The sequence below is a fragment of the Pezoporus occidentalis genome, unplaced genomic scaffold, assembly GCF_034315485.1.
Source record: "Pezoporus occidentalis ecotype Australia unplaced genomic scaffold, CSIRO_AGI_Poc_V1 ctg61, whole genome shotgun sequence".
Lineage (NCBI taxonomy): Eukaryota > Metazoa > Chordata > Aves > Psittaciformes > Psittacidae > Pezoporus > Pezoporus occidentalis.
Window position 1 is genome coordinate 3087915 of NW_026915955.1, and position 18139 is coordinate 3106053.

General features: G+C 40.4%; 1 protein-coding gene and 1 long non-coding RNA gene across 3 annotated transcripts in view; one reads left to right on the plus strand and one right to left on the minus strand.

Annotated features, from left to right (window-relative positions):
- LOC134174551 (uncharacterized) overlaps positions 1–18139 on the plus strand; it is a 33453-nt gene that overhangs the window by 9696 nt on the left and 5618 nt on the right. For both annotated transcript variants that reach the window (XM_062639663.1, XM_062639665.1), the window contains 8 exons: positions 417–536; positions 2220–2339; positions 7340–7462; positions 8410–8492; positions 9721–9846; positions 10689–10734; positions 11880–12013; positions 16173–16301. In XM_062639663.1, coding sequence (XP_062495647.1) covers positions 417–536; positions 2220–2339; positions 7340–7462; positions 8410–8492; positions 9721–9846; positions 10689–10734; positions 11880–12013; positions 16173–16301 — 881 coding nt within the window. The remainder of the gene's footprint in view (positions 1–416; positions 537–2219; positions 2340–7339; positions 7463–8409; positions 8493–9720; positions 9847–10688; positions 10735–11879; positions 12014–16172; positions 16302–18139) is intronic.
- Positions 50–17929, minus strand: LOC134174552 (uncharacterized). The gene is made up of 2 exons (XR_009968688.1): positions 17554–17929; positions 50–523 (listed from the first exon to the last, which is right to left on the minus strand). It is a non-coding gene; the product is annotated as an uncharacterized LOC134174552 (long non-coding RNA).

Below are 18139 nucleotides of genomic sequence, written 5' to 3' on the forward strand. Positions count from 1 at the left end.
CTTTTGGGTCTTACAAAAAGGTAAGAATCCCAGCAACAAGCAAGCTGTGATTTATTTATTTTGTTTTACATTTACTTCAAGGAAAGAATTCTGACACTTGGCTTGATAGCTTTATACCATGGCTTTTTTGTTAGATTGAAAGTGCAGATAGCCACAACATGAGGAGCTCCTGTGGGGTGGAATGACTTGTTCGGCAGCAAGGCAAATTGCTTCCCTTCCTGTGATGTTTTTGAAGTACTTGATTATTCAAATCCTTTTCAGGAAACTTGCCCTATTTTGCTAGTAGCAATGGATTTAAATGAAGGGGAATACCTCTCAGCCTATATATGGGAACACCTGAGGCTTAAGACCAACAAGAGATAAATGTGACTGCAGTGAACCATGAGAGTCCTCAATATTTCCTCTCATTCCTCCAGTGAACATCTCCCTGCCTGTGGAGCATCTGGAACCCTTCTATGCGTTACTAAGGTCTGCTGACCTGGAGGTGCAGCAGATGTCTTCTTTGTCCCTTGTAAACTTCTTGCTGGAAGGAAACAGTGAGTAATTAACACATGTTCTCTTCAGGTGAAAAAATACCTCTTCAGCTAGTCAGGCAGAAGGAGGGCACATCGACATGGCCAGGTCTACACAAATCCAAATTCCTTTTTCTGTGTTCCTGATAGGAAACATGGGAGTCTCTATCTGCAGACAGATAGATTCTAGTGGCATCAGGATATACCACATAGAATCATAGAATCATAGAAGAGTTAGGATTGGAAAGGGCCTTAAGATCAAGTTCCAACCCCCTCTGCCATGGGCAGAGACACCTCACACTAAATCATGTCATCAAAGGCTCTGTCCAACCCGGCCTTGAAGACCGCCAGCGATGGAGCATTCACAACTTCCTTGGGCAACCTATTCCAGTGCCTCACCACCCTCACAGTAAAGAACTTCTTCCTTACATCTAAACTTCCCATGTTTAAGTTTTAAGCTGCTACCCTTTGTCCTGTCACTACAGTCCCTAATGAAGAGTCCCTCCCCCACATCCTTATAGGCCCCCTTCAGATACTGGAAGGCTGCTGTGAGGTCTCCACGCAGCCTTCTCTTCTCCAGGCTGAACAGCCCCAACTTTCTCAGCCTGTCTTCATAACAGGAGATGCTCCAGCCCCCTGATCATTCTTGTGGCCCTCCTGTGGACTTGTTCCAACAGTTCCATGTCCTTACGTTGAGGACACCAGTACTGCACACAGTAGTCCAAGTGAGGTCTCAAGAGAGCAGAGTAGAAGGGCAGGATCACCTCCTTTGACCTGCTGGTCACGCTCCTTTTTGATGCAGCCCAGGATACGGTTGGCTTTGTGGGCTGCGAGCACACACTGCCAGCTCACGTCACCCCTTCAACTAGATTAGATCATGTGGCAAGAGATCTTGGATCTGTATGCAAAGGCTGATAAATTATTCCAAAGTTGTGGGAACAGTTAATACAATTTTCATTCTTGGATCAAGAGCCCACCACTTAGCTTTTCAACAGATGCAGATGTAATAAATACATTCTGCCTATGAGACAGGGCTTATTTTCTTGTTATTTATTAACAGGACCTTTGTCTTAAATTGCTCACAGATTTAAAAAAACAAAAAAGATTGTGTTATAGAACTCCCTTTCTTCTGTAGCTAATAGGGCAAAATATAATTGATGTAGGATCTGGGAGCTGCAGATGAAAACCTTCCCAGTAAAGTTCATCTTGATAGACAGGATATGTCCCCACACCATGTCAATGGAGTCCTTGTTGCATCAACTACTGTGTTCCCTGGCACCTGGGCCAAAACAGATATGCCATTACACTAGCCCATAACTGCAGAAGACAGGGTCAGTCTTCAATAAAGCTAGCTTGCTTTCTTTTTTAAGGATCTTGCTGCAAATATCATGCCATTATTTACAAGTAAAAAATAGTGCTGCAGCTGCACTTTTCAAAATGAACCTTATGTTTGAAACCAGAATTGCTACCAGAAATGTTTGGGATTTTCTGAAATAGAACCACTTGCACTCTTTCATGAGTCTGCAGAGGAATCAAGCAAACCAAGCTAGGGACTGTGAGTGCCTTTCAAGTTGTTTCCATGTTTGGCCTATGTCGCATAATCATAGTATAGACCCCCAAAGCCATCAAAGGAAAATACATTATCTTCACAAAGGCATTAACTGTTTACTTTTATTGTTTGTCCATTTTTCTTGAATTTATATATAGTTGACAAAGAATTAGTTGTCCAAATGGGTTTACTTGAGCCAATTCTGGATCTGCTCGAGTCAGAGGATGCCACTGTCCAGTGTAATTCCTGTGCCTGCACCATGACTTTGGCAGTTTCAGGTGAGTGTGCCGTGCTTTCCCTTTATCCTCTGCTGTGGATAAAGGATTCAGCTCTTGTAGATTCAACTCTTACGTCATATTTCAATGTGAAACAACCTATTTGCGATTGGTTTAAGAGTCATAAGATGCAGCAACAAATTTTGGTATTCCCACATCATAAATTCAACCTCTTGAGATTCCAGGTAAGATCTTTTTTCTCAGTGTTTCTGACCTTCACTCTGTTATGATTACAAACCTTTTTCTGATTTCCAACCTAAATATATTCATGACCAGCTTATCTTATTTAGCATCTACACTGGCTTTTGCTTCTGCAGTTCTGCCTTTCTGAGGTCTATGCTGATGAGGTTCCTTCATTTTACTAGACAGAAAAAGCCAAACTCATTTAAGTCACCTCCTGTAAGTGAGGCTCTCCATTCATCTTCATAGTCCTTCTGGGTGTCAATTGTATATTCCAGAAAAAGAACATAGAATTGCGTCTGCTGTTTTGTGATACAACAGAGCTCAGGCATTGTTACAGTCTTAAGATGTACATAAATGGTACAGGATTTCCACTTTTAATTTATCTCTTCTGAAAGAGAGGTCACCAGAAATGTGCAGTATTTCAGCTCAGGTCTTACCTGTATCTTCTACTGTGGCATCCAGGGAAATATGTTTTATAGTATGTCCCTTAATAACACTTGTTTTTCTTGTGATTGCATCACAGTGATATTGTCATGCTGCAGCTGTAAATCAGCTTAGTCTTTCTCGTTCTCTGTTGCTGTTTCCAGCAGACACCAATTAATTAAGGGTCTGCAACAAATGTTTCCAAGTACACTTGCCTGCATTTGTACTTTAAGGTTTCATTCTGGTTTTGTTGCTTTGGTCTTCTAACTTGTCTGTTATTTGTAAAATATTCTAGTCATCCACTGCATTGACAGTGCTGCGCTCACATCTTTGTATAAACTTTCTGGTTCAAAGCCAACTACAGACCAGTCCTTGTGGAATTCCACATACAGCCTCCTTTCAGGCTATATGTGGAATTTCCATTTTTCAAAATTTGCTGCCAGCTTGCTTTTAGTCAGTTCCTTATCCATCATGTACTTGGATTTGTCACCAACTTCTCTTACTTAACTATGCATATTTCATATCATGATATAGATATTTTCCTGGCATCCAGACAGATAAACCACAGTTACCAAAAGAAAGGTTATCAGGTCAGTCTGGCTTATTCTACCTTTTGAAAACTGTGTAATTCTACTGTACAGATTGTGTAAAGGCATGTAAGACAGCCATGAATAACATTTATTTCCCTTCCTATAGTGCTTATTTCACCAGCTTCCCTCTCCAGCCTGGGAAGTTGCAGTCAGATCTCCCAGAAGGCTGAGAGAAGCATGGTACAAGTGTTGTTTTCCGATTCAAGTATTTATGTTGTGAAGGGGAGTGCATAAGCAGGATCCAACCACATGAAAGTGCTGATTTGCATTTTATTCTTGTATGATTATTTGCCATTTTTTAAAGACTTTTCTCTTTGAAACTTATTTTTAAGCATTGCATATTATTACGGTCAGGTTAAGAATTCTGTATGCTACATTACTTTATGTGAACTGCAAATTGCCTCATTGAAATGCCTAAATTAGGCATGGCATCACTAAAGTTTTAGGTACCTGGCACTAGAAGGACTTTATGTATGGTCAGTGAAGTTATCCCAAAGATCTGCAGAGAGATATCACTTCACCTGTTTTAAGCAGCCCACAGAGAAAGCAACTTGTTTGGGGATGTAAGGACATTCCTTAGTCCTGAAGGCACTGTTGCCCTTCTAGGTGTCTCAGTCTTTAACCCAGAGTGCAAGAAACCCTCAGCCACTCCAGATTTAATCCAACTTCATTCTCTGGAGAGGATGTTCACCTAATGACTTGCACGCTCTCTTAAGTGTACTTCTATGCACAAGTAGTTCAAATTAAGCACTCAAGGAGCTTTCAAACTAGATAGGAAGCCATCTGCTGAACATAGAATAGAGGTAGGCGGTCCTGCAAGTGCATAGGCTGGGTTGCTTCCTGAGATGTTTTCAGTGTTGAGGATTTCTGTCCCAGTTTAGGATTTAGGTGGGCTAGATCCATTTATATCTTTTTCAGACTATATTTAGGTACCACAGCAATGAGACTAAAACAAGAGGCAATTCTCTAGAGTTCATTTTAACTCCAGACTCTGGTATCCTAAAGGGTCTGCTTGAGAAAAGTATCCCATTCAGTCATGTCCTTTAACTAAGCCATTCATGCTTCAGGGTGGTTTAAAAAAATATATATGGAAGCACAACCAAATTAGGTGGTTCCTTAGATAGCTTTAAAATGACTAAACTTTAAATCCAAGAACGGCAATGTGATGTATCTTAATTCTGATTCAATGAACATGCAAGACTGTACAGAGTGAAGCTGTTTAGCAGTGTTACTGCAAATTTTACATAAGATGGGTTATCTGGTGCTTATCTGCTGCAATAGGTAGCCAAAAATAAAAGCAGCAAACAAACCTATTCAGATAAACAGGATTTGAAGGTCAGTTTGTTCCAACACTAGCATTTGCCCACACAGCAAAAAGACACAGGCACATTCGCAACTATCTGCATCTTTTCAGTCTTCTGAGTAAAAATAATCAGCTCTGGGGTAAGAACTCTTCTAGGACTATACAGGAACAGAACTAAACATTCACAGCAAGGGCTTAGGGAGGCCTGAACATCTGCATTATGCTAAACAAGGAGGATGCACTAGGTGTAGAACACATTCAAAATTGTACTGACAGGAGAACTTTCAAGCACACAAGTGGCAGAGAATGGATAGAAATAACTTATAAATAGAGGTTTCAAGGTGAGTTATTAAAATCCAACTTGAGTAGATATTACTGATTTCCCCACTTTAGAGTAGCATTTGAATATGTGGTTCCCTTCTAAAAAGACTTTCTTGAGCATAAAATATGCTTATGAAGACAGAAAGGACTTGTCCTGGACTAAATTAATACTGGCTGAAGTATACTTGAATAAATATCCTGGATTATCTGTGTCTGTCAGTTCTCCATTATAGATAGGCTCCACATAGAAAAATAATGACTTTTTTTTTTCTCTTAACTAAGTTAGTTGGCACCTGAAAAGTTGAGTTCATCCTGTCATGGTTTAAACCCAGTCAGGCAACTCATTCACTCACTCCCCCCCTTCTTTCCCTCTCCCTACTCCCAGAGAGACGGAGAGGAGAATCAAAAGAATGCAACTCCCACGGGTTGAGATAAGAACAGTTTAGTAACTAAGGTATAACACAAATCACTACTGCTACCACCAATAATAATAATGATAAGGGAAATAACAAGGGAAGAGAATACAACACCTCACCACCAGCTGACCGATAACTTGCCCCCCCCCAGCCCGACCAAGCACCTACTGATACCTCCTCCAACCCTGCAGTCTCCCCACCCTTCTGGCTAACCCACCGTTACCTCCTGGGCATGACGTGCTGTGGTATGGAATACCTCTTTGGCTAGCTTGGGTCAGGTGTTCTGTCTCTGCTTCCTCCCAGCTTCCCCTCCTCCCTGGCAGAGCATGAGGCTCACAAAGTCTTTGGCCAAACCAAAACATCATTGTTCTCAGCTCTGTTCCCAGGCTGAAAGTCAAAACACTGCACTGCACCAGCTACCAAGAAGGAGAAAAATTACTGCTACTGCTGAACCCAGGACACATCCATTCATATTTCTTGGTTTTTTTCTGCTTCATGTTTCTCTCAGCAAACTTCCAGACACTGGCCATTGTCTAAGCTGTCTAGAAATGTACAAAAATGAAGCAATGCTCAACTAAAACTTCTGTGGTCTTTAGTGGCAGTTTGGCTCATCTAAACAATGGAAGCTGTAGACTATGAACTTGGCTTTTTCCTTTTACAAAATAATCTGAAGAATACTATATTAAAATAACTCTTCATTGGTCTAATTCTCATTTAAATCACACTAATTTCAAAGAACACCACTGCCAACGCCACCTTATTTTTTCAAAACTGTGCCACCACAATTTATAAGATACAAATATAGATAATCTATAAACAAGACAGTAAAGGGGAGAGGACCATAGCTGTCTAAGTGTATCAGCAGGTTAATTCTTTTGATGGTAGAGGGGCAGGGAAGAGCATAATGGAAAGATTCTCTTCTATACAACACAGCTGAGGCTACCTTCAGTAAGTGCAAAACAAAAGGAGTAAAACCAAAAGGAGGGTTTTTTTTCTAAATCATATTGTATTTCATAGCACAGTAGAACTATCATATGGAATATATACAAGGTATACATGGTATATAAATGTTATATAGAATTTTATAGTATATAATTAATTTTATAGTATTAAGGTTTTTCCCCCCAGTTTTTCATTCAAGTGTCTCAAGGGACTCTGCAAATACATTTTTGGATTTTCCTTGTACTCCAGGATGTTAGATACAACTGTACAGCTTAATATGTTGCCATGCAAGGAAGCATCACCACTTCAGAGAAGAAGCATCTTTTCAAATTCCAGTGATTAAATCCAATTCTGTCTTTGGAAACCTCTGCATTGTTTGTAGCTTTCAAAGGAGTGACACAGGCACATTCAAAGAGAGAAACTGGCCCTGAATATACTCTGCTACATTAATTCAGTCTTCCCTGCAGTTGTTTATGTAGTTTTGGGTTGGCACACTGCACAACTTGATCAGACATACCAGAGGTACAAGGCAAAGTATGACACCTTGCTAACCTGTTTAAGGGGACTTATGGTTCTTTTTTTTAATCATCCCAGTCACAAAAGCATTGAATCAGCTGTGATCTATCACTAATACAGAATTCATGAATTAGTTTCTTTCCTATTGGGCTCTTGGAATTCTTGAGTTTCCTTTGAGCATGCAGAGGAATTTTGATATATACTGAAGAATAAAAACATTGAAGAGAAATCTGGTCCTTCCAGTTGTCCTGCTCCTGGCTTACAGTCAGATGGCAATGTCTTCTTTCTTTCTCTGATTCTCTTCTCCAGAGTCCAACCGAGAGGCTATTGGCGCTGCTCAAGGAATTACACCCCTACTGTCTCTTGCCAATTCCTATGATCCTAGAGTCCAACAAAATGCAGTTGGTGCTATTCTCAACCTCACACAATCAGGTACTTTCTGACTAACGGTTTATCTAAAATTGCCAAAAGAAAATTTCTCACTGATAGAAAAATAATTGAAAAAGGTTAAGGCAAGAATAAAAGCATATCTGAGCAACACATTATTTCCTTTGTATGGCCTCTCTTTAGCTAACACAGATCCTTTTTTGCCTGGTACCAAAATAGAAAGGCATGATTTTTTTAGTCCCAAGGGATTTGTTAAAGAAATAACTTGGTCCAAAAAGTTAGCAGCACATTTGGTGGTACTTTGAAGCAATCTCAGAACAAGATCAAGCTCTAGGAACATTTAACTTGAATCCCTAACTTGATGTTAGAAGACATAAAACGTAACTATTTTGGGCCAGACATTAAAAGCTCTTGGGATATCTGCAAACAGCTTTAGCAAAAGCAGTTTTTCATTCTCCGCAATAATATGTGCACACCATACATTAACTCTGAAACAAACCAACATTGTCTCACCTGTCTAGGTGATACCATTATCCCACACAGCTAAATGGTACAGTTATGAGTAATGTCTCTTTTTTTTATATATAAGGGAAAGGAACAGTTGGCTATTATATTTATGTTACTGTTAAGAAATTTTAAAGAATTTGATTTTTAAACATGAAATTATGGTCAGTATCATACCTGAGGCTTCTCAGATTCTTCAGCAATTCAGAATCTCACAACAGTCTTTAGCATACAGCCAGCAAAGGCTTAATCACTCAGATAGCCTGCTAGTCATTTTGCTGAAATGTCTTTATACTGCTATATTGGAACAAGCTCTAAATTTCATACTCTCCAGTCACACTGACTGGCATATATTTGGACAGCATCAGCACTCTAGAATTCAGTGGTTGTGTGTATCACTTTTGAATGGTGCCTCCAGATGAGAGGGAGGGAAGGGGAAAGAGACTAACAACGTTTCCTCCCCCCCCCCCCCCTTTTTTTTATGGCAGAGAAAATCCAAGAGGTCCTATGCAAGGAAGGAGCCCTACCAGTTCTTGCCTTGCTGTTGGAATCTCCTGACTCAGAAGTGCAGGTACGGCTCAAACAGGTCAGATTTTTAAACAGTAACAGCATGACTGTAAGGAGAGCACAAACCACAGCACACAGAAATGAAAAGGTGGAGAGGAGAGAAGGTTTCACTAGAGAAGTGAGAAAACCTATGAGAACATCTCAGTGAAACTCAGTGCAGTCAGATAATATGTATTCAAAGCACCTAATTTATCTAGCTCCACAAGAGAAAGGTTATGATTCAGAAGTGCATCTGCCAGCACACTAACACATGCACAGATATGTGGTTACCTTCTTGTGTGTTGCAGATCATTAGACAAGTTGCAGATAGGCTTCTTCCTCTGCTGTTTGTTTTTCATCCTAACTGATTTTCCACTCTAAGCAATTTTACCAAGTGATCTGAGAAGGCTTAACTTGTAGATTTTTTTTCTTATTACTGTAAATGTTTGGGAAATCTTCCTATTTTATGCCTAGCACAGACACCTTTTTATGATTCTATACATTTAACAGAGCACCAGTCTTAGTTCAAAAGTATGTGGGTGAAAAACTATGAATCAGAGCTGTAAACCTTAAAATCCACTAGCTCATTTGTGCAGTCCTCTAAGTAGTACTTGGAGTAGTAATAGAATTGTTTCCTGCATTAGTTTTGTTACCTCTATTCAGAGTTCTTTTAAATGTCTGAAGAGATGGAGCTTCTGGAATTCCTTTCTGAAAACTTATCAGCTTTGTCTGAGATTCACCTTAAAATTTTCTTTGATGCAGTTCAAGCTGCTTCTTCTAATTATACCTCCCTAGTACTACATACTCATATATATACAACTCTTCCTAGCATTAATGTTTAAATCATTTGAAAATGATGTCTTGGCATTCTAGGGCAATGTCTACATCCAGTTGGAGTAAAGAAATGTAAACATGCACTACAAGAAGATGCAGATGACCTAACTTAGGTGCCAGCAGCAGTGTCCTTGCAGCAGTACAGTACATTCTCAAATACCAAGCATCCTAAAGGGCTTGTACAACATGCAGTTGCCCCAGTATAACTGCAGTCATAGCTATAGCAAATTGTATCGCTTTTCCCTGAGGAAGTGCACTCAGGCTAATAGGCACATCTACCCAATAAAACACCCTTAAGATGAAAAACTACTTTATTTTCACCAGGTCTAAGTGTGAGTATTTCTCCAATTTATTTTTAGCATCCTCAACATGTCACCAATGGGACCTCCTCTCTCTCCTTTTTAATCTGTTCTCTGCAGTATTACAGCTGTGCTGCTCTGAGCAACGTGGCAGCCAATGTTCAGTACCATGAAGCCATGCTGAGACCCAGCAACAGATTCCTGTTGCGGACACTTATCTCTCTCCTGTCCTCTTCCGTGGACAAGGTAAAGCTGTAGCTTTCTCTTTGTGTAAAAACTTAGTATCAGAGTAGAGCTATAAACTTGGGCTACTCATTTTAGTCTTGCACAGTTCTGCTCATGTGCTGTACAGGCACCTATGCAGCATCTTTCCCATGAGAAAAGACATATATTAGAAGATACATAGGTTGTACAAGGTCAATGTGTGGCGAAAGAGACAGGAAGTCACTGAAGTTGTTCTACAGCCCTGGCCACTTCTTTAGACTAGAATGACCTGTATTCCTTAAACTTGAAACTACATGTTTGAAGTGCTCTGTCCAGGTTCTCAACGATCTTTGATTACTGTGTCTGACAGAAGGTTTCTGAAGCATCTATTATGCTACCTTTTTTTCCTTTTTGTTATCCTTAACTTTCATACAGCTTCAGAGAATAACATCTTGAAAATTTTGCTTTGTTGAAGCCGCATCAAAGAAATTTCAGTAAGCCACCATTCAGGATTTAAGAGTGGAACCTTAAGTTCCATGTAGGAGGAAGGTGAAAAAAATGTGAAGCAAATGAGACAAATTCATTCAATTTTCCTCTAACTTATCTGACATTTTAAAATAAACCAACATCTGAACCCCATTGGCTCTTTCTCATCAACAGCAGGATGACTGATACACATGCAGGTTAAAGAAAGTTTATCAAAACTTTGGAAAAATAATATAAAAGATAATTTCCCCAAATTTGTTCTCTGAAGATAATGTAATAGCTTGCTAGTGTTGTCGTGTTTATTTTATGTACAATAGGCAAGAACATGCGTTACTGAAACTGCTTCTTTTTTTCCTCCCTCGTTCTTTTTTTCTTTTTTTACTCTTTGGCACAAGCAGGTTTCAAGCCAGGCATGTGTTTGCCTACGGAATTTGGCTACCAGTGGTAAGCAATATCTTGGACATAAAGCATGCTATTTCTCATTCTCTCTCTGCCTTTCAGAGAGAGCACAGTGGGCTGGGAACCTTTTTATATTAGAAGAGAGATTCTCTTTTCTACACTTTGTTGGATGTTAAGGGAAAAGGGAGGTGCAGTGCATACACCAACTAAATCTGCCTCAGAGCTCTCAGGTAGCAAGGGGAAGTATTTGGACAAGGTGAGAGAGACAGCAGAGGCCTTCTTTTGCACAGAGCCTCTGCAACTTAAGTTTTTCTCCCTTCCATGTTACGAAAGCATTAAACCTGATCAGGACAGAATGTCTCCTGAAATTGCTACTTGAGTGGGGACCTGCCTTCTCCAGGGCTTGAATCTGTCTATCATTAAGTGTCATTTTCTCCCAAGCATTTGTCATCAGCTTACAAAAATCCTATTAATACCCAAGATCCTTTTCTATGGCATACTCAGAGGATGAAAGCAGAGGAGTGGCACACTCAGCACTATAGCTCTAGGGTCCAGGGGAAGAGTTGTTCATCTAGAAAATGTAGAGGTGCTTAATTTTCAAGCAGTCATAATTATAATGGAGCAGGGAGTGAAGGAACAGCTGTGCTTCTCCTTGGTGTGGTTGAAAATCCTTGATCTGCTTGGCCTTTTAGGACTGCTGCTCCATCTGCTGGCTGCTCTGGCATTGCCTTTTAGAACCCAAAAGTCCTCTCCGAGTTTGCAGAGACAAGTGGGGTGTAAGGATTCATCTGGGATGGCTGAGCTCTCCCTTAGCTAACCATAACTCTGCAAGATATGTGCTGCTTGGGGAAGTCTTTCTGTCTGTGCAGAAGAAGCTGCCACCTTCTTAGGGGCCTTATGCCAGTGAAGGATTCAGAAAATTCCCCTAATTTCTTCTTACTGATGTTCAAATGCAAACTGAAGGGTCCCCAAACCTACATTCTGCTCTCAAGCCTGTACTAATACTTTGGCAAAAGGAGCCAGAACAAATGAGGGCTTATTTTTATAACCAAACATCCAGTGTTGTCCCATCCCATGGAGGTTGGGTAGACCCCTCAAATTTCATCACTGAAGCACAGTCAGATGTTTGTGTCAGGGCCCAAATGCCTCACAGTGCTCTGAAGCTCACTGACCTCATTTTTCCAAATCAGTGGACATCCAGGCTGAGATGGTTGCTGAGGATGTCCTGCCCAAGCTGCGTGCTCTCCTGGCTTCTGGCAGTGAGGATGTATGTCAAGCCTCCATCGCTCTGCTCTGGATACTGTCAGAACACCCACACAACCAGGTAGGGGAAGTCATTTCCCGAGACCAGTGGGGAAAGAGTAGTTCTGGCCACCACATGGGGTAACACTTAGTTATGGCAAAAACTGCATATGAAACGCATTTTGAGAATGACCAACAAGCTCTGCGAGACTTCTCAATCCCCTTCTCTCCCACCCAAAATAACAAGGTTTTGTTTGCTACATCTTCACTGTCATGCACAAGGAGCCTGTCTGTTGTGGTGAGTGGGATCTAAAGGATTCTGTAATAAGAATTTCTGTAAGGGGACCAAGGGGAGAACAGAGGGGGAGAGTTGTGTGTCAGATTCCTTGGATGTGTGAACACTGCCCTGCAAAGGTCCCGATTGTCCCCAGACTGTAGGTCTCCAGATGAATGTACAAGGAGCAGGATAAATGCATAGCACCATGAAAGACAGCAACCATGGGGGCAGCTGAGGAAGTTATTCCTTGGCTACAGAGCTTCCTCACATGCTGAAAGCAGAGAAACTAATTTAGAGCGTGCATTTAAAGTACCATCAGTGCACAATAAAGTGCAAAAATATATCACTTCCCTATATGGACAGTTATTCAAAAATGCATTTGCATAAATTTAACATCTTTTGAATTAGGATCAAGACAGGGGAGCTAATAGAACTTGAAATCTTTTGATAATTCCCAAGGACTTTCTTGTGTCTCGTCATGTTGTTAGTTACAGACCAGCTGGTAAACACCGTCTACAATGGTAAACACCATTAGGAGTGCAATACTATGCAAATACATGAAGAAGTCTGTTGAGAAATAAACTACAGCAAATTAAAAAAGCAGACAGTCCTGCTGTACTTTCATCATCCACATAAAACAGCAAAAACAATAAGTAGCAACTGACCAATTATTTTTTAATGTGCCTTTCTGTTACAGTAATTGGACATCTGTAGGAACATGGATGTGAAAGGGTTTTGAGAGGTGTCTTAAGCTAACAAACAACCTTTTAAGAGAGGCGGGGTTTGGGTAGATAAAGCAAAAAAACAAAAGTGAGAACCTTCCCTGCCACATTTCTTTAAGCAGTAATGACAGTATGAGTAATCACAGCTGGACTTATGTGCTTCTCCTGGCTGAAATACACTCAATATGTTTGAAATTTCTCTGGATATTGGAGGCCTGTTGTTATCCGCCGCAGTTGCTCGTACCCAGCACAGTACAAACCAAATTGCCCCTCCTCTGATTCTGGGACATGATGGAAAAAATGGGTAAACACTATGCCTGGGAAGCAGCAACTAGAGAACAGAGCTTTTCAAAGGCACTGTGGCTTCCTATGTTTTGTGCTGGCTGCATCAGCACTAAACATCCTGTTTGCTAGTCAAACTGCTTCATGCAATCAAAACACAATTTTCTCTCAACAAGCTTACAACTGAAATACATTTAAGTTAGTTGGAGGCTATTTGCACTGTGAAAATGCTCCTCAGTATGAGGCATTATGCTGGAACATCGTCCTCACTCTCATTTGCTTTTCTTGATCCCAAACACCATTTGCACTTTTTGTTCTCTCAGCAAAAAGTACCCACAAATCCTTTCCTCCCTGATCCCAAAACATGTCTTTACCAGTGTTTCAAACCTCCAGCAACAAAGGATGCTGCATCAGTAGGAACAAAGGCACTTGGAGCTCAGCCTTGTCACACCAGGAGTGAGATAGCCTGTTCTTCATGGGGGAAAAGGGTCAGCAGCAGGAGACTGCAAAGCAAAGCATTACCCTGGAGGGTTTATTCTCCAGCAAGAAGTAGCTACATATTGAAATTTGTTTTAGTGAGTAAACATGGCTGTTCCTGACTAGTGAATGTTGCTGCTTTGTGCGAGCAAGCACTAGGCACTCTGAGAAGAGGCTGACCTCTCCTTACTCATATCCTGCCTCCCCACCTCCATGCCTTTTCTGGCCTGTTTTTCAAACCTTTTAAAGGTTTCTTTCTCTAATTCAGGCTGAATTCTCATGAGTGAAAGAAGGACTTCTCCATGGGAACAGCTGTTGAAAAACAAGCCACTGAACAAAGCTAACCTTTACAACGAAGTCAAGTGATGCTTGAATTATTACAAATACTACCCAGGATACAATAGGGCAGAATTCATCTGCCCTTTTGTTACCATGAAGCAAAACCCCAGGAATGCTTCACAGAAGCTCCTCTCTCTGCTTAAACTCCTTTTTTTTGCAAACCCCTGGCCAGGCTGTTGACAGCAATTCTCAGCAAGCACTGGAAAACTTCCCTCTTGTAGGGGAATTTTTTTCAGTCCTCTCAAGGACAGTCCAACCCTGAAATACGAGAGATAGAGTCAGGCTTTTTGAGAAAACAGCCTTTTAAATCATATTCTTTCGAGCAAAGACCTGGAAGTCAGGGTGGCAGGGGTCTGTCTACTCCAGATGATGCCACTGCCTTCCCACTGCAGGTACAAAATAACTTTGCCTTCCCATCTTGCTACCTGGAAAAGGGAGGATAATACTTAGCTTGGCAAGAAATCCCTGGATAAGGGGTGCAAGTACAGCATTACAACTGTAAGTACAGTTGCTGCTGGAATGCTTTTACTAGCTTTTTATTTTATTTATTTTTTAATCTTGAGAGAAGTTAGATCAGTATCCATCTGAACCACATGATCCATTTTCACTCAAGAGTTTTCTCGTGATTCTCTCATGCTGTGCAGGATTGAGCCATGAAACAAAATCTGGATCCCAACCATACACCAATCAAAAAAGAGGTTCAGCAAAATTTGAAGTACTGTCACTTACTAATGTAGGTCCTAAATAAGCAGAAATGCTTGTCAGGGAAGTCGTTATATATTAGAAAGTTCATTTATAGTCTGTAGAAAATTTCCTTCTCTTAGGCTATAGCAAATCAAATCAGGGTGCCGTGGTTGATGGGATTACATAGAAAAGAGGACACTTTGTCCAAAAGCACAGAAACCAGTCATCAATGGTAATTTAACTGGATTATCTAAAATGATATTATTTCTACCTTTGCAGAGAAGGAAAAATAAAAACAGCGAAAATTGACAGGCATGTCTGCATTAAATTCCCTGAGTTTGGGCATAGCACTGCCCTTTCCACCTATTTTCATGTTTTATTTGAGGATTGCTGGTTGTGACAGTGCTTAAAATGAATGTAAGCGAAGACGTCAGCTGATAGGAGAAGAAAATAAGATCCACTTTTGCAATTTAACCTAAGTAAGAAATTGATGCAACTTCAACTAATTTTTAAAGACATCTGCCTTTCATCACTGCTTCAGTGATTCTGACATTTCACAGGTTTCAGATGTGATTTTTCTCAGCTATATATAGGACCGATGATTTGTTTTACATCATTGCACACTCTTGCTAATGTGCCTCAGTTTCTAAGTAGCACAAATAATATAGTTCATTGCTAAGAAACATAAGAACTGCATAAAGAGCTCAAATTCCTAAGGGAAAGAGACTGAAAGAAAAAATGCTCCCAAGATGGAATCTTTTGCTTTTAACTCTGTACCTAACCCAAAGCCTGTTGAGGTCACTTTCTCTTATAAACAGCAGTGCCCTCTTAATCCATACTGTTATTGAAGGAACTACCTGGACAGTAATGCAAACTCAGAAAGTTAATATTAGTGGCAATTGGAAGATGACAACATTCAGAGAGAGGACTCAATAAAGTCCCTCCCTCTAAAATATCCATCAGAGCAGAGAAATGCATGTATAAACTCAAGAAGATGCTGTTCAGAACATGTTACTAAAGTGGTGCCAGATCACAAACTGATCTAAACATACAGTCCATTACTGTAGGTGAGGCTCATGCTGAGGTACTCAAGGACACACTGCTGCTGCTACTTCATCACATACTTTCACTTTTCACACCTGTTCTGACCGCTTCTTCCAGTCAGGATCACACATCCTTCCCTTAGCTACCAGCAAGCTCTGGGAAGTGCTTGATGCAAAAAAAAATAAACTACCGAACCACAAAGACTCCAGCTTTCGACAGCAAGTGCTCTGTAGATCAGTAGCACTCAGTAGACTATATTTTGAGGGAAAAAGCACTGGACCCAGCCAAATCATTGTTGGTTTAAATGAGCTAAGTAATGCTTTTCTTTCAGATCTAAGATCTATCTTTAGCATGCTGCAAAGTTGCAGTGTGCTGTCTGTACTGGATGTAACTGAGATACCGGTTGCTCTTGTCAGGACACTCTGGCATGTGCTGAGCTACTACAGAGCCTGGGGATGCTACTACTGGCACATAAAACAGACCCTGTGATTGTTGGCCATACTGCATGTATCATCAAAAACCTGAGCCTTTCCAAACACAGACAGGTAGGTGCCCAATATTTTTCACTGAACTGTACCATGGGAGGTTGCTAATATGGTTATATCAAATCAGAATTACCCACAGAAAGATAATATAATGAAACATGCACTAGGGATACTCTACACAAAGTTGTGTGAATAGAAGGACCTGATGCACCATAATGAAAGAAGGGTTTTTTCATATTTTTTCAATGCAATACAGAAAATGCTAATGAAAATAAGAAATACCTGATTTTTTTTTTCCTGTGACTGGTTATCTAATTTGAATGGCTGCATCATAGGTATAAAACATACTTCTAGCAAAGACATTTCATACTCATTAAAAGGAGCCATTGAGGAAAACTGAGGTTTATTATAAACTGAATCCTTGTTTCCTAACTCTCACTCTTCATCAGCCATTGGTTATCCACTTACAGTGTTCAAACACTGATGTAATTTCAATCCCAACTTGTTAAATATAACCCCAGTTATTGATGTACATTTTGCTTGTTTGGAAAGATACTATTTGTGCTAAGATGCTCTAAGGATCTCTGTTGCTGATTCTGCTTCTAATGAAATCTTCTAATGAGATTTATAGAGGCACTTCCTTTCTCCTTACCTTTTAAGAGTACCTTGATCGAACAGTGCCACTAGTAACAATCAATACTGGGGGTGGGGGAGGAAATCCCACCCAAATCCTTGTCTCTGCTTTGCCCCACTTTCTGGTACACTTTTTTTTTTACATTCTTTTTTCCTTTGTTCATGACCCATTTACCAGTAATCCCAGAGATTTAAGTTAACCAAAAGAAAAACTATTTCCATTATTTTTTCCACTTTTACTAATGTAAAAATTATATGAAATTTTGATAGTTAAATTTTGAAATCTGTTTTTGCAGGGAAATAGATTCCCTCAATCCTTTCAAATTTTGCTTTAAAATAATTACCATATTTGTCACATACTCTGCTATCAACAGGGAGCTTCATAACGCTTTATAACATACAGAGTATCTAGCTCTCAATGCAAAAGTGAGCCCACAGACATGAGTGGGAATGACAGGTTTCCAGGGTCAATTAAGGAACCATCACGCAAACATGTAAGAGCCCTTGGCACAAGAAGAAAAAAAGTGGTGTTTTTATGCCAGCAGGACATTAAGAGAGTATGGGAGTTTGAAAGGCAAGTCTTGAATCCAGCTACAACCTCTAAGCAACAAGTTAAAAAACTGCAACATGAAACGAGCCCACATACACAAAAGAGATACTCCTTTTTGTTGATAAATACCTGAGCTCCCTCATGGAGGTGTGAGCAGCTTCTGTTTTTAGGACCTCCCAAAGAACTGAGGACTTTGTGATTCAGCTTCAAGAGCAACCAGTCACCTCCAGGTGACTCAGTCAGGACTCATTCTCAAGTGCTTTTAATCCAGGTCAGCACAGGCTATGTCTCCTATCTGTTTTCAAACAGGTCTCTAAAACACATATCCCAGTTCAGAGACATGCTGTCCAGCACTTTTGGCAGATAGCAGATTCAACCTAAAACATAAGGGATACACAGAAATGTTTAATTCATAACATTTCTCTCCAGAAACAGAACTCAGATTTGCTAGTGAGTGGTCATCTTGTATTTCTGCAGATCAGAGCATTTCAACACCATAAAGCTTTCAAAGCCCTGGAGGCAAATAAGAGAAACTGAAAAACTTCCATATTTCCCAGTGCTTTGCCCTGGAGCACTCAGCTTACTCGCTTCTGCAGCAAGACTTGAGCAAATGACAGCTTAATACTAACTGCCTGGCACAGCAGCAATAGGTCAGGAAATTCTCTGAGCTCAGGGTGATCTGCGTTCAGCCTGCATGCCTTGTGCAGATGCATAG